At 47.1% G+C, this 14,933-nt stretch overlaps 1 protein-coding gene across 11 annotated transcripts in view; it reads left to right on the forward strand.

Annotated features, from left to right (window-relative positions):
* The window catches only part of mta3 (metastasis associated 1 family, member 3), a 459,196-nt gene that overhangs the window by 43,494 nt on the left and 400,769 nt on the right, over positions 1-14,933 (forward strand). For all 11 annotated transcript variants that reach the window (XM_038812863.1, XM_038812864.1, XM_038812860.1 and 8 more), the window contains exon 2: positions 6,136-6,262. In XM_038812863.1, the coding sequence (XP_038668791.1) occupies positions 6,141-6,262 (122 nt within the window). In that variant the 5' untranslated portion in view covers positions 6,136-6,140. The remainder of the gene's footprint in view (positions 1-6,135; positions 6,263-14,933) is intronic.

The following is a 14,933-nucleotide window of genomic DNA, read 5'->3' on the forward strand; positions in this document are numbered from 1 at the left end:
GAGGGGTTTGGGAGGAGAGGGGTTTGGTTGGGGCCTCCGCACTAGCAAGCGAAGATTAGCTAGTGAACAGGAGTGTGGTGGGGGGGGGGGGGGGGGCTGCGTCATTGGCACCTGGTTGAACAGGTTTTGATGGGTCTGGGAGGTTTGAACGGTTACGGGGGATGGGACCGGTACTGGGAGAGGTGCTTGCAAGAGGAAGTGGATGGGGAGATTCTGGGGTGGAGGGGAGATAATAGAAAGCGCTATTGGCTGGTGTCAGGAGGTCGGGGTACTCCGCAATCGTGATTTTGGATCATGCTCTGCAATGGGTGGATGTGGATTTGGAGAAGGGGGCAGCCCAGAGCCTGTGGTGGAGAATAGACATGGGATTGTTAGTGGACCGGAGCTTCTGTGACCAGATTGGGAAGATGAATGAGGAGTACGTGCGGTTTAATTGCACAGGGGAGTTCTTGCAGTCAGTGGTCTGGAAGGCTCTGAAAGTGGTAGTGAGGGGGGAGGTGATGTCGTTCAAGGCTAAGATGGGGAGGGAGGAACGCAAAAGACTGATGGGGAGATTTTGAAGGTGGTTGGGAGGTGTGCGACAGACCTGGACCCAGGTCTCCTGGTCAAGAGGAAGAAGTTGCAGACGAGGTTCAATGATTGTCCACTGGCAAAGAGTTTAAATAAAATAAGTTTAAAAAGGGTGAGGGGGTTGTCTACGAGTATGGGGAGAAGGCAGGACGTATAATAGCCGGCCAGCTCCGAAGGGAAGCAGTGAGGAGGGAGATAGGACGGCACGGTAGCACAGTGGGTAATACTGTTGCTTCACAGCTGCAGGGTGTCGGGTTCGATTCCCGGCTTTGGACACTGTCTGCGGAGTCTGCATGCTTCCTCTGTGTCTGCATAGGTTTAATCCGAGTGCTCTGGTTTCCGCCCACAAGTCCCGAAAGATGTGCTGTTTGGTGAATTGGACATTCTGAATTTTCCCTCTTGTGTACCCGAACAGGCACTGGAATGTGGCGACTTGGGGCTTTTCATAGTAACTTCATTGCAGTGTTAATGTAAGCCTACTTGTGACAATAAAGATTATTATTATTTTTAGTTAGGCTCCAGAATAAGGTGGGTGATTGCTCCGGAGCAGATTAGTGAAGTATTTGAGGAATTTTTATAGCGACCTGTATAGGTCAGAGCCGCTGGAGGAGGAGCGGGGGAAGAGTGAATTTCTTGATGGGCTGGAGTATCCGAGGCTGTGAGAGGAGGATAGGGCAGTGTCAGAAGAGGCGGGGGGGGGTTGAATTTTGTAAGGAATTTACGGACAAGTTGGCGCCGTTGATGGTGGAATGTTTGAGGATGCAATAGCCAGGGGTGTCATGCCGCAAACGATGGGGCAGGCTTCCATCTCTTTGCTGCTAAAGAAGGACAAAGAACCGGTGGAGTGTGGGTCATATAGGCCCATATCTCTGTTGAATGTAGATTCCGAGATACTGGCGTTGACGTTAAGGTTGGATGGATATTTCCCGAAGGATATTGGGGAGGACCAGGCAGGGTTCGTGAAGGGAAGGCAGTTCTCGAACGTGGAGAGGTTGCTGAATGTGGTCCTTGCTCCCACGGAAGTAAGGGAGATGAAGATGGTGGTGGTGCCGGATGTGGAGAAGGTGTTTGATTGGGTAGAGTGGAGTTATTTGATGGTGGCACTGGAGAGGTTTGGAATTGGGCCAAAGTTTGTGGCGTGCGTGTAGCTGCTGTATAAGCAGCCGAAGGTGTGTGTGCACAGGGTATTTTGCACTGCACTGGAATCCTCCTGTTTGCATTGGCTATAGAGCTCTTGGCCATTGTGCTGAGGAGCTCGGGGTTGTGGGTGGTGGGGAGCATAGGATGATCTGCTGTTGTATATTTCGGAACTGAGCGCGTCGGTGGGGAGAATAATGGAACTGCTCCACAGATTCGGGAGGTTATTGGGGAGGTTGTAAATTGAATCTAGGGAAAAGCGAGTATTTTATGGTCCCTCTGCTGGGAGCAGGGTTGGAGGGACTACCATTTTGCTAGGGGGTGCAGGTGGGAGGGTGAAGGCCGATTTGCTGAGGTGGGACAATCTCCCTCTGTCGTTGGCGGGCCGGGGGCAGGTCGTAAAAATTCATGTTTTGCTGCGATTCCCGTTTCTATTCCAATGTCTGCCGGTCTATTTACCTAAATCCTTCAGTTGGGTGGATAAGCTGATCTTGTTAATTTGGGGTGGGAGGCGGGGGAGTGCATTGGAGAAGGGTGTTGTCTCGGCGATCTACGGGAGGATCCTGGAGGAGGATAGTGTGTCCATGAAGGGGATTAAGGCGAAGTGGTAGGAGGAGCTGGGGGGTGGCGCTGGAGGAAGGACTGTGGTGTGAGGTGCTGCGATGGGTCAATGCCTCGACTTCGTGTGTGAGGCTGTGGCTGATACAGCTGAAGGTAATGTACTGAGTGCACCTCACAAAATCCAGGAGGAGCCGTCCGTTCGAGGGGTGGAGGATGTCTTGTGAGCGATGTGGGAGGGGCCCAACCAATGTTATTATATGGTTTGGTCCTGCCCGAAGTTTTGTAAGATAGTATTGAATACAATCTCAGGGTTCTTGCATGTGGATATGGAGCTCGGTCCCCTAGAAGCCATATTTAGGGTTTTGGACTGGCCTCGAGTTGCAGGCGGGAGCAGATGTCTTTGCCTTCACCTTCACCCCACTGATCACTCGTAGGCAGGTCTTGTTGGGGTGGAGGTCAGCCTCTCCACCCTGTGCCTCGACATGGTGGGGGGTTGTTCAAGGAGTTTTTGACCCTGGAGAAGGTGAAGTTTGAGCTGAGGGGGCTGTGAAGGAGGGGCTCTACAACTGTTGGTGTTTGTTCATCATGCATTTTCGGGAGTTGATTACTTTTGAATGGGGGGGTCTAGGGGATTTTGTTTGTTTGGGGTTGTCTTTGTATTTTGTATTGTGAAAATGTTGGAAATCTATCAAATAAAAATACTTTAAAAATAAAAATTCTTCTGTAGATTCTGACCTTTTTATTAAGCTCAACTCTGTTTTAAAAATAAATTTAGAGTACCCAATTAATTTTTTCCACTTAAGGGGCAATTTAGCATGGCCAATCCACCTAACCTGCACATCTTTGGGTTGTGGGGGCAAAACCCACGCAAACACGGGGAGAATGTGCAAACTCCACATGGACAGTGACCCAGAGCCGGGATCGAACCTGGGACCTCAGCGCCGTGAGGCAGCAGGGCTAACCCTTTGCGTCACCGTGCTGCCCTTATTAAGCTCAACTCTGATGGCAAAAACAAATCTGTTTTTTAAAAATAAATTTAGAGTACCCAATTATTTTTTTTCAATTAAGGGGGCAATTTAGTGTGGCCAATTCATCTAGCCTGCACATCTTTGGGTTGTGGGGCCGAGACCCACGCAGACACGGGGAGAATGTGCAAACTCCACACAGACAGTGACCTGGTGCCGGGTTTGATCACGGGTCCTCAGCGCCGTGAGGCAGCATTGCTAACCACTGCGCCACGCGGGCCTAAAACAAATCTGTTAACGAAATACAGAAGTTGCATCAGGATTGTTAGGCAGCCAGTTGCTTCACTATTTCTTTTTAGCTTCATGCAATATTGGTGATTGCATTCAATTTAGTTGAAGAAAGGAAATGCTGTTTTTAAGTAATGCTTTTTAAAATAAACTGTGACACAAAATGGACTATTTTCAAATAAAACCTATTTTTGTTGCATTTGTTTGTTTCATGTTTGAATTCTGAATATCTACTTTATCTTTGGAAAAATCAAATTGTATGTCTTTGCAAACCAATTGCAATTTTTGATTTGAATATTATTTGACAAACTTATAAACGTGTGCAGGTTTTCCTCTAAATATTGAAATAAGTGATTAGGTTTTATTGCAGAAAGCTTGCGAAGCTAATAAAAACGAGAGATAAAGAGATTCACCGTTAGCCGATGCCAATTTTGTAATCGGTGATTGGGCGGAGAATCCCTTCTGACGCCGGAATCGGGGGTGGTGCCTGTTTGACGCTGGTTTTGTGTCCTCCACCCCCTCCGAAATGATGTCATCGTGTCTCGCACCGCACGCCGTTGGACAGGTGTTAGCATGTCACCTGAAGCCCCCCCCCCGATGCTCCGCTCCCGATGAGCTAAGTTCCCGATCACGCGGTTGACGTATGGTCTTAGTGGTCGGGCACCTGGCGAGGCGGCTGCGCACTGTGTCCAGCGTCTCCACAGTCGGGCGGTAGCCGTGCTGCTGGCTGGGGGGGGGGGGGGGCTTCCGCGAAGGCTGTGGGACTGATGGGGTGTGGCCAGGGGGGCATTATCTGTATGGTCGGGTCGGCGCACGGCCGGCACCATATTTTACGGCCTGACCACTGCAGGTTTTCGACATGCGCAGCCACGGACCTGGCCGTTCTCCAGGCGTTTATCATGGGAAGCCAGAAATTTTACTCAGCGCGGCGGCTAGCCCCTCACCAGTCGCAGGATCAGGGAGGGGTTGGTGCAGAGTTCTTTTGTCGTAAAACGCCACAGTTCCTCCGCTACCAAAAACGGTGAATCCAGCCCAAAGGATATCAACTGATTTATCTGGGCAGGTGACTCACAGGATTGGTTGAACACTGGTTTAAAACTCCGCCCAATACAGTATTGCTTTCCACAGATGAGGGTAATTGGGCAGGGTGCAAAACTTGCATTGCACCCAAGCCGTCAGATTCTCAACAGGTGAGTTAACTTAAAATTGCCCAATATGTTTCCTCATATTCCATAATTTCGATTTTTTTTGTTGTTGTTTTTGTTTTGGAATTAAAGTTTGTAGTTCTAACTTTGCAGGGCAGCTGGAAAGGTTGATAAGACATGCCGCGGCAGATGCACTCACACCTACACTTTCTTTCACAGAACCTAAAAACTAGTAATGTCAAGCTGAGAACCCTTCCTCCAATGTGCTTTTTGTTTTTGCTACTCGCTCACTGCCAAAGGGTCCCAGGTTCAGTGAGCTGAACCCCACGTGTCGCATCATAATTTCCAATCTCAGATATTCCCCATATAGTTTCATCAAGTTCGAAGATCAACCCTGATTTTTAACCACACTCCCCCCATTTCTTCACCAACCCACTGGGCCACCCATCAAGGGAGAAATAATAGATTGGAAACATTGTGAGGAATGGGGCCGTTTAGCATGACATGTACTGGAAAAGATGCTAAATAATCATTAATTTTAATTTGGCACATAGGTTAGCAACAAAGATTTTCTGTGCTGGTAATTTGATAGACTTGAATTATGTGAAAGAGAGCTGGAGATTATATTGTAGAAAACAGTGTCAACACAGTTGAGGAACTCCTTTAGTGGTTTATTTGAGAAGATGTACTAAAGACCATAGGTTCCAACTTAAGCTGGCTGTATTAATACCATTTTATACAGAACCTTTTGTTAATTATCTAAAATATCCTTATTGAAAATCACAATTAACCATCATTTGTTGAATTAGAAGTTGCTGGCAAGTGTGTTGGTAATTCTACAACATCCCCCCCCCCCTTTTCCAGAACCCCAAAGAGTTTATTTGTGCTCTCATTCCTAAAATCCATTTAGTCCTGACAGTGCAGAAGGCGGCCATTTGGCCTATTGAGTCTGCACACACCTTCTGAAAGAGCACCCTATATCCAGTCCAGCTCCCGCGCCATATCCCCGTAACCCCACTTAACCTGCACACCTTGGGAGCAAACTGTTAGCACCCGGATGAAATCCACGCAGACACTGGAAGAACGTGCACACATCAACACAGTCACCCAAGGCCAGAATTGAACCTGAGTCCCTGGTGCTGAGAGGCAGCAGTGCTAACTACTTTGCCATCATGCCTCCTGTTCTCGCTATAGTTGTCTCTAGATGCTCCGTGTTGTACTGGATCATATTCAATTTATTAATTTTCTTTGGATCACCATGGATCTTTCTCAGTCCAGCTCGATAGAATACAGGAGGCAATTTTCACAATTGCACTGTAAATTGATGTGGTCTATTGCTAGAAAACATAATTTCCCCCATGATCAAAAAGAAAATATAATTTTCCCCATGAAACAAACTTTAATAATCTTAAGCCTCTCCAATAAAGTGATTTCTTCAGTTAATATGTGTTATGTTTTATTCTGTGCAGAGGAAATGGAAGAAGAACTGGAAACACCAAGTATTTTAGATTTGACAGAGAAACAAAGACATCAGCTTAAACACCGGGAGATATTTCTATCTCGCCAATACGAGTCCCTTCCGGCCACACACATAAGGTATGAAATTGCATTCCAAAACAAGAAATTAATTAATGCCGCATCCTAACTATGAAGTTTGCTATTGAGATAATAAAGTATATCTGATTTCTTTAGGTGCAGAAACATCAGTATTCTGAGATACCTTTGCCAAATCATTCAGCACCTTTCCTTTAAACAAAACTGCAATTGAGTGTTCTGTCACTTCATTTGTCCTGTTAAATTTTCCTGTTTCAACTGATTGAGTCACCACCAATCATATTGTTCGTTCTTGTGTGGTGGGTGCGTAGGTGACTGCTAAGATCCATCTGGACTCCAGAGCTAATAGGATACTGTAGATGATTGCATTTTGGACAGGTTGCTGGCTTGTGATTTCCTCTCCTTGTCTTTTCTCTTTGTCTCTGATAGACGCTTGCTTTCAAAGGAGGCTGCAGATATGCAGGTAGAGGTTGCACCGAGGGGGCGGCGGTCGGTGGGCGGGCCGACCCAGGGACTAGCTGCCGTACAGATGGGTTTTGGGCATATGGAACGGACATTCCCATCAATTGTGGCGACGCAGTCACAGAGCCGGGGTTTTCGGCGAGCATAAGTAAAGCAGTGTCCTTTTGACTGCCATGAGAGCGCATACCAGACTCGAGCTGTCCATCGAAGATTTGCTTTGGTAAATGAGTGTCAGGCATCCTGGTTTCATGACCAGCTCAACTCCATTGTGTCTGCCTCAGTATAGTGTGGATGCTTTGCATGCCAGTTTAAGTCAGCGCCTTGGTGTCTGGTATTCTGTCTGCCATCTGATCTTCAGATGCTTCCAAAGGTGGCTCAAGTGAAGGTGGTTGAGCTTCTTGGTTTCTTGGCATGATGTTGGTAGTCCATTTTTGATGCATAGAGCAAAGTGGGCAGGACTATTGCTCTATAAACTTTCAATTTGGTGGACAGACTTATTCCTTATTGTCCCTGCAATGATGTTCGAAGTCTGCAGAAGGCTACATTTGCTTTGCTAATTCTTGCATGTTTCTTATCATCAATGTGGACAGTTCAAGAGAGCATGCTGCTGAGATACGTGAACTTATCCACTGCTGACAGTTTCTGGTCATGAATTGAAACCTTGGGCTTGAGATGGACTTTCATAGTGCAGGCTTGGTGCATTACTTCATTTTTCTTCCTGCTGATCATAAGAGCAAAGTTGTCGCTTGCATTGGAGAACAAGTCAGTGCTACACTGTATATTCAGCTCTGAACCAGCTAATGCACAGTCATTGGTGAGCAGGAAATTGCTTTGATTATATTGAGTCACCACGAATGGTACCTAATGACCACTAAGTTATTAAAATAGTTATTTGCAAGAAATTCATACATTTTAACTGCACTGTCTTTGAAAAATTTTAACTTATTTATTATTTGCTGTATTCATTAAAAACATTTTCAGTAAATTAATCACCAATAACTTGTATTTATATATAACCTTTAAAGTAATAAAATATCCCAAGACGTTACAGTAGAGCATTTTCGAGCAACATATGAATCTAATTTACTGATTTGTTTGATCAAAGAGGAAGATTCTAAGGAGCATCTTAGAAGGGAAGGCAAGGCGAAGAGATTTAGTGAGGGCATTCCGGAGTTTTAGGGCCATGACAGCTGGAAGTACAGTCAACAATGGCTGAGTGATTATAATCGGGGATAACCAAGAGGCCAGAGGGGTAGCATAGTGGCGCAGTGATTAGCACTGCTGCCTCACGGAGCTGCGGACCCAGGATCGATTCCGGCCCCGGGTCACTGTCTGTGTGGAGTTTGCACATTCTCCCCGTTACTATGTGGGCCTCACCCCCACAACCCAAAGATATGCAGGTTAAGTGGATTGGCCGCACTAAATTGCCACTTAATTGGAAAAAAAGAATTGGATATTAAAACCCAAGAGGCCAGAACTGGAGTAGAGCATTTATATTGGTAACGTTATAGGGATCGAGGAGGATACGGAGATGTGCAAAGATATGGAACGATTTAAAAATAAGGATGAGATTTTTAAAATGAAGGTGTTGTTTAACCAGGAGCCAGCTTAGTCAGTGAGCACAAGGGTGATCGTGAACAGAGCTTGCTGCTTGTTAAGACACACACAGTATAGTTTTTGATGAACTCAAATCTACAGAGGATAGAACATGGTGTGCTTTGAAATGATCAAACCTAGAGGTACCGAAGGAATGGATGAGGGCTTCAGCAGCAGATGAGCTGAGACAAAGTGCAGTCATGAGATAATGCAGGGCAGAAAATACGCAGTCTTGATAGTTGCATTGATGTGTGTTCAGGAGCTCATCTCGGGGTCAAATCAAACCAAAGTTGTAACCATTTCAAAGAGAGGAATGAAGTTGGTGGCTAAGGAATAGGATTTAGGGTGGGGAATTAAGATTATGGCTTCGGTCTTCCAGTATTTAATTGGAGGCAATTTCTGCTCTTTAAATATTGGATGTCAGATAAGCAATCTGACAATTTAGAGGAAGTGGTGGGGTTGAGCGATGTGTATCATCAGCGTATATGTGGAAATTGGCAGGATAGAATAGATGAAAATGGAACCAAGCAAGCGGAGTCCACCCAGCTGGACAGCAACTGACAGGAATTGTGGAGGAGGATAGTGTGGTCAAATACCTTTATGTCTGTGGCAGGTCGAGAAGGACAAGGTGAGATAGTTTACCATTTTTTTTTTTTTTTATAAATTTAGAGTACCCAATTCATTTTTTCCAATTAAGGGGCAATTTAGTGTGGTCAATCCACCTACCTGCACATCTTTGGGTTGTGGGGGCAAAACCCACGCAAACACGGGGAGAATGTGCAAACTCCACACGGACAGTGACCCAGAGCCGGGATCGAACCTGGGACCTCGGCGCCGTGAGGCAGCAGGGCTAACCCACTGCGCCACCGTGCTGCCCTTAGTTTACCATTTATGACCACTTTGATAAGAGACTTGTCAATAATGTGGCATCAGAAACCTGATTCGGAGAAATTCAAACATGGAGTTCCAGGAATAATGGAGACCATTTGGAAGTTGACAGCATGTTCAAAGACTTGTAAAGAAATGAGAGGTTGAAAATGGAGTGGTTATCTGCCAGGATTGAGGGATCAAGTGCTTCTTTTTTGAGGAAGGGATGGTTTCAGCAGGTTTAAGGAGAGGGGATGATACTTGAAGGAGGGAACTTTAACAGTGACGTGAACTAAGAAGGCAAGTTAGGTGGTCAGCAATTCAGTGAGAATAGGATTGAGGTGTGATGTCCTCGACAAAACATTCTTAGAGAAGTCATGATAGAAAATTCAAGGGAAACTAGAGAAAGGTAAAAGTTCAGAGCTAGGGCAGGAGGGAGCTTTAGAGGAGGTTTGCTCAAGTGGGTTAACAGAAGGAAGAGAAGCAGCAGAGGCAGCTGATCAGATGGTCTCAATTTTAGTGAAAAATAAATCCATAAGAACCGTATCCTTGGTGGTGAAGGTGAACACTGCAGAGGAGATGGGTTTAAGATGACAATTTTCAATAAAGAAAATAAACTGATGACCTTTGCATTTCAAGCTCAGCCTACAATTCAATGAGCAGGTTTGGCAGTCAAGAGCAGGTCCTGATGGTGCTTTATGCTTTAAGAAAATAAGCATTATACTTTGTGTTGTTTAGTTACAGATAAATGTAACTTTTCTGGCTGGATATGAATGCAAACATTCCATAGGTCTTTTAATGTTTAGGGTTGTGTTACATGCAATTAGAATCCACAGTACTTGATCCACACTGGTGTTAATATTCTTCACGAGCCATCTCCTACTCTAATTTCCTCTTTTCCCCCTGATCTTAATACCTCTATTTCTTTTTCCCTCATATGTGCATTAATCCTTCCTTAAATGCATTGGTGCTACCTAATTTCATCATTCCACATAGCAATGATTCCTACATCTTGCCATCTTATGTTTGAATCCCTCCAATTTAATTTCCTCCTTCCCTGTACCAAAATAACTCCTCTCAGAGTGACAAATTACATGCTGTGTGGCTATGACAAATGTAAAGCTATCCCTCCCCCTAGACCTGTCTGAACTCCTTGACGTGGTTGACCATTCCTTCCTCCTCCAACTCCTTTACTGTCCTTCACTGGATCTAAATGCACTTTTCTGGTTTCATTCTTAGCTTTCTTAAAGTAACCTGAGAATAACCTGCTCCTCTTCCCCCTCCTGCACCATTACCTCTGATGTCCTTCATGATTCTATCCTTGGCCTCAACCTATTTCTTTCGTACATACTGCCCTTTAGCATATCATTCTAAAAGACAACAACCAGAATTTTTAGGATAACTCCTGCCACCTGAAGGGTCAGCGGGCGACACATCTCTGCTGACACCAGCAGTCCCAAAGACGTATTATACTCTAATAAGCATTGATTGGCATAAGGAGAGCCTTCTGCCCTCACTCGTGAGGAAATCCCTCTTGGAAAGCTGCCAGCCAATCTGATGTCCAGCAGTTCTCCAGTCCCTCCGGACACAGCGCTGCAGTGGTCGGAAGAGGCACTGCAGGGAGCTTCCTGGAAGCCATGGGACCCAGGACACAGGTAAATGGCAGGAGTCCCAGGCCAGGAGGATAGGGAACGTCTGGGGGATCGCCAGGGGGCAATCGGGGTTTCGGGGAATAGTCCACGATGAGGTGAGAGGTCTGAAGGTCACCAGGTCTTAAGGGGAGGGCTCACCAAGTGAGAAGGAGCTTTCTGATGGACACCTCACTTGGCCCCAGTGTCTCTAAATGATTAGAATGTGTGTCCAACATCCAGTGCTGTTCGGGCAGAAATGTCCTCCAATTCAGTATTGGGAAATCTGAAGCTTTTATCTTTGATTCTGTATAAAACAAATTATTCCCTTGCTTTTACACCATTCCCCTCTGACAACTCATGGGTGGCATGTGGTTAGCACTGCTGCCTCACGGCATCAGGGACCCAGGTTCAATTCTGGCCTTGGCTGTCTATCTGTAAGGGATTTACACATTCTCCCGGTGTCTGCGTGGGTCTCCTCCATGTACTCTGGTTTCCTCCCTCAGTCCAAAGATGTGCAGGTCAGGTGGATTGGCCATGCTAAATTCTCCCTTCGTGTCCCTTAGCTGAGGTTAGGGGGATAGGGCGGGAGAGTGGACCCAGGTACGGTGCTCTCTCAGAGGGTCAGGGCAGACTCGATGGGGCAAATGGCCACTTTCTGTACTGTAGGGACTCTATAGATTCTATCCAATGGAACTGTCTGAGGCTGCACCATAAACTGTTCATAACCTTCTGACCACATATTTCTGCCCTCATTTTGGCGGCATGTTTCTGACTGCGTGATATCATCTGACTCTACCTCTGCCTCGTTTTATGCTGAAACCTTCATTTGCGTCTTTCGTTACTTCTAAATTTGGCTATTCCAAAACTGGCCAGTCTCCCACATTCAGTCTTCGGAAAACCTGAGGTCATCCAAAACTCTGCAGCCCATGTCCTAAATCACACAGGTCCTGTTCACCCAGGGCACCAAGGGCGTCTGTGCTTGCTAGTCTACATTTGGCTCCTAGTTAAGCAAAGCCTTGCTCTTAATGTTGCTTTCAATTTCCTCCATGGCCTTATCCTTTCATATCTAACATCCTCCAGCCCCACAATCCTCCAAGATGCTCCTGAAATTCTGGCCTTTAGAGTATGCCTGTGCTTTCACTTGCCAAGGCTCTAAGCTATAGAATTCATTCCCTAAACTTCCCTTTCTGCTTTTAAAACACTTATCAGCCTTATGTGGGTGGTTACCAGATTTTTGCTTTAAAGTGCACCTGTGAAGTGCTTTGGAATATTTCATTATGCGAGACATGCTGTATGAATACGGGTTGGAAAGAAATTCCTCCTGACATCTTCATTTGATCTATTAGTGGCCATCATATGTATTACCCCATGGTTCTGGACTCCATCTCAAAAGGAAACTGTTCACATCCAGCCTATTGAAACCCTTGATACTTTTAAAGACCTCTACCAAGTCTTCTCTTGGTGTTTTTTTTCAGTAAAAGAAGCCCAGTTTGCTCAATATTTCCTGGTAGTTACATCGCTTGGTAACATCCTCCTAAATCTTTTCTGTACTTTTCCAGTACTTCGCATCCTTTTTGTTATGTGGACGCCAGACTGCACGTAGTCATGCAAGTTTTGATCTAACCAAGGTTCGACATAATTTTACATTACTGCTTACCTTTATTTGCACTCTTTATGACTGTAAAAAAGTGTTGCTGTGAAAACAGTTCACGTAGCTGTATTCCTAGATCTCTTTGCTCCAAGATCCCATTTAGTTTCCAGCCTTTCAAAGAATGTGGCCTTTGCATTTCCTCTTCTGATTAGAACTACCTCACTATATTGAATTTTATTTACTATTTATCTGCTCACTCTTCAAACCTTGTGTGTCTTCCTTTATTTTAGTGCAAGCCTTTTCTTCATATTATTAGCTAAAGCCCCCCTAACATTTCCCTGCCTCCCCCCCACCCGCCCAATCTCCCTGGTTCTCCTCTCTTGTTCCCTGTCTCTTCTCTCTCTCTCTCTCTCTCTCTCTCTCTCTCTCTCTCTCCGCCGCCCCCCCCCCCCCCCCCCCCCCCCACCCGCCCTGTGATTCGCCTTTCTTTCCTCTTAGGTTTAGCTGTTCCCCCGCCCCCCTCTCCTCCCGGTCTATCTCTCCCTCTCATGCTTTGGCGACTTTCCCCTGATTCCTGGCTACCTGGCTATTCTTCCGCTTGTTCGTTGGCCACAAACAGGTCCCAGAACAATTGCATGACTGGCTCCCACGTTCTGTGGAAGCCATCGTCTGACCCTCGGATGGTGAATTTGATTTTCTCCATTTGGAGAGATTCCAAGAGGTCGGACAGCCAGTCTGCACCTTTGAGTGGTGCTGCTGACCGCCAGCCGAACAGGATTCTACGGCGGGCGATCAGGGAGGCAAAGGCGAGGGCGTCCGCCCTCCTCCCCAGGAATAGATCTGGCTGATCCAAAACCCCGAAGACTGCCACTTTCGGGCATGGCTCCACCCTCATCTCCACCACTTTGGACATTGCCTCGAAGAAGGCTGTCCAGTACCCTGCAAGTCTTGGGGCAAGACCAGAACACGTGGGCGTGGTCGGCCGGGCCTCCTTGGTACAGTTCACATCTATCCTCCACCTCCGGGAAGAACCTACTCATACGGGTTCTTGTTAAGTGGGCTCTATGTACCACTTTTAGCTGCGTCAGGCTGAGCTTGCGCACGTGGAGGTGGAGTTGACCCTATGCAGTGCTTCGCTCCAGAGTCCCCGCCCTATTTCAATCCCCAGATCCTCCTCCCATTTCTTTCTTGTTGCGTCCAGTACGGTGTCGGCCCTTTCTACCAGTCGGTCATACATGTCACTACAGTTTCCTTTATCTGGTATGTTTGCGTCCAGTAGTTCTTCCAGTAGTGTCTGTCGTGGCGGTTGTGGATACGTTCTTGTCTCCTTTCGTAGGAAATTTTTGAGGTGTAGATACCTTAGCTTGTACCCCCTGGCTAGCTGGAGTTTCTCTGTCAGTTTGTCCAGTGTTGCGATCCTGTCCGTGTATAGGTCCTTGACTGTCAGTGTCCCTCCGTCCTGCCCCCGCCTTTTGAAGGTGGCGTCAGTCAGTGCTGGTGTGAACCTATGGTTGTTGCAGATGGGGGCTTTGTCCGACATTTTGGTCAGGCCAAACTGCTGCCGTAGTTGGTTCCAGGATTGGAGGGTGGCTATCACCACTGGGCTGCTGGAGTGTTTTTTGGGTGGGAGTGCCACAGTGCGAGGGCCCGGAGGGAGGTCCCCATGCAGGAGGCCTCTTCCGCGCGCACTCACTCGGCTTCTGGCTCCTTGATCCATCCCCTTATTCGCTTGGCCGTTGCTGCCCAGTGGTAGAATTGTAGGTTTGGGAGGGCTAGCCCCTCCCTGTATTTTGTTTTTTGTAGGACATCCCCTCCATACGAACACCATGATTAGTTTGTCCAGCACTTTGAAAAAGGCCTTGGGGATGTAGATCGGAATGGATCTAAGTAGGAAGAGGTACCTGGGCAGTATGTTCATTTTGATCGTCTGGACTCTCCCTGCGAGGGAGAGTGGGTGTGTGTTCCTTCCATCTTTGCAGGTCCTTTTTTACTTCCTCCGTCAGACTGGTGAGGTTCCATTTGTGTATCCCTTTCCAGTCATGGGCTCTTTGGATCCCCAGGTAGCGGAATTTGTGTCGGGCTTGTTTAAACGGCAGGCCTGTTAGTGCTGCCCCCCCCCCCCCCCCCCCCCCCCCCCCCCCCCCCCCCCCCCCCCCCCCCCCCACCCCCCCACTTGTGGGTGTACTGGGAAGATCTCGCTTTTGCTCCTGTTGAGTTTGTAGCCCGAGAAGGCGCCAAACTCTTTCAGGAGCGCGATGATTCCGTCCATGCTGCTCTGTGGGTCCGAAATGTAGAGGAGCAGGTCATCTGCATAGAGTGAGACTCTGTGCTCTCTGCCTCCCCTTCGGATCCCCTCCAGCTTTTTGCTGCTCTGAGCGCGATTGCTAGTGGTTCGATCGCTAGAACGAACAGCAGCAGGGACATTGAGCATCCTTGTCTGGTGCCCCTGTGCAGCTGGAAGTATCGGGAGTTGGTATTGTGAATGAAATGAAAATCACTAATTGTCACGAGTAGGCTTCAATGAAGTTACTGTGAAAAGCCCCTAGTCGCCACATTCCGGCGCCTG

This window comes from Scyliorhinus canicula, chromosome 1, assembly GCF_902713615.1.
Source record: "Scyliorhinus canicula chromosome 1, sScyCan1.1, whole genome shotgun sequence".
Classification (NCBI taxonomy): Eukaryota; Metazoa; Chordata; class Chondrichthyes; order Carcharhiniformes; family Scyliorhinidae; genus Scyliorhinus; species Scyliorhinus canicula.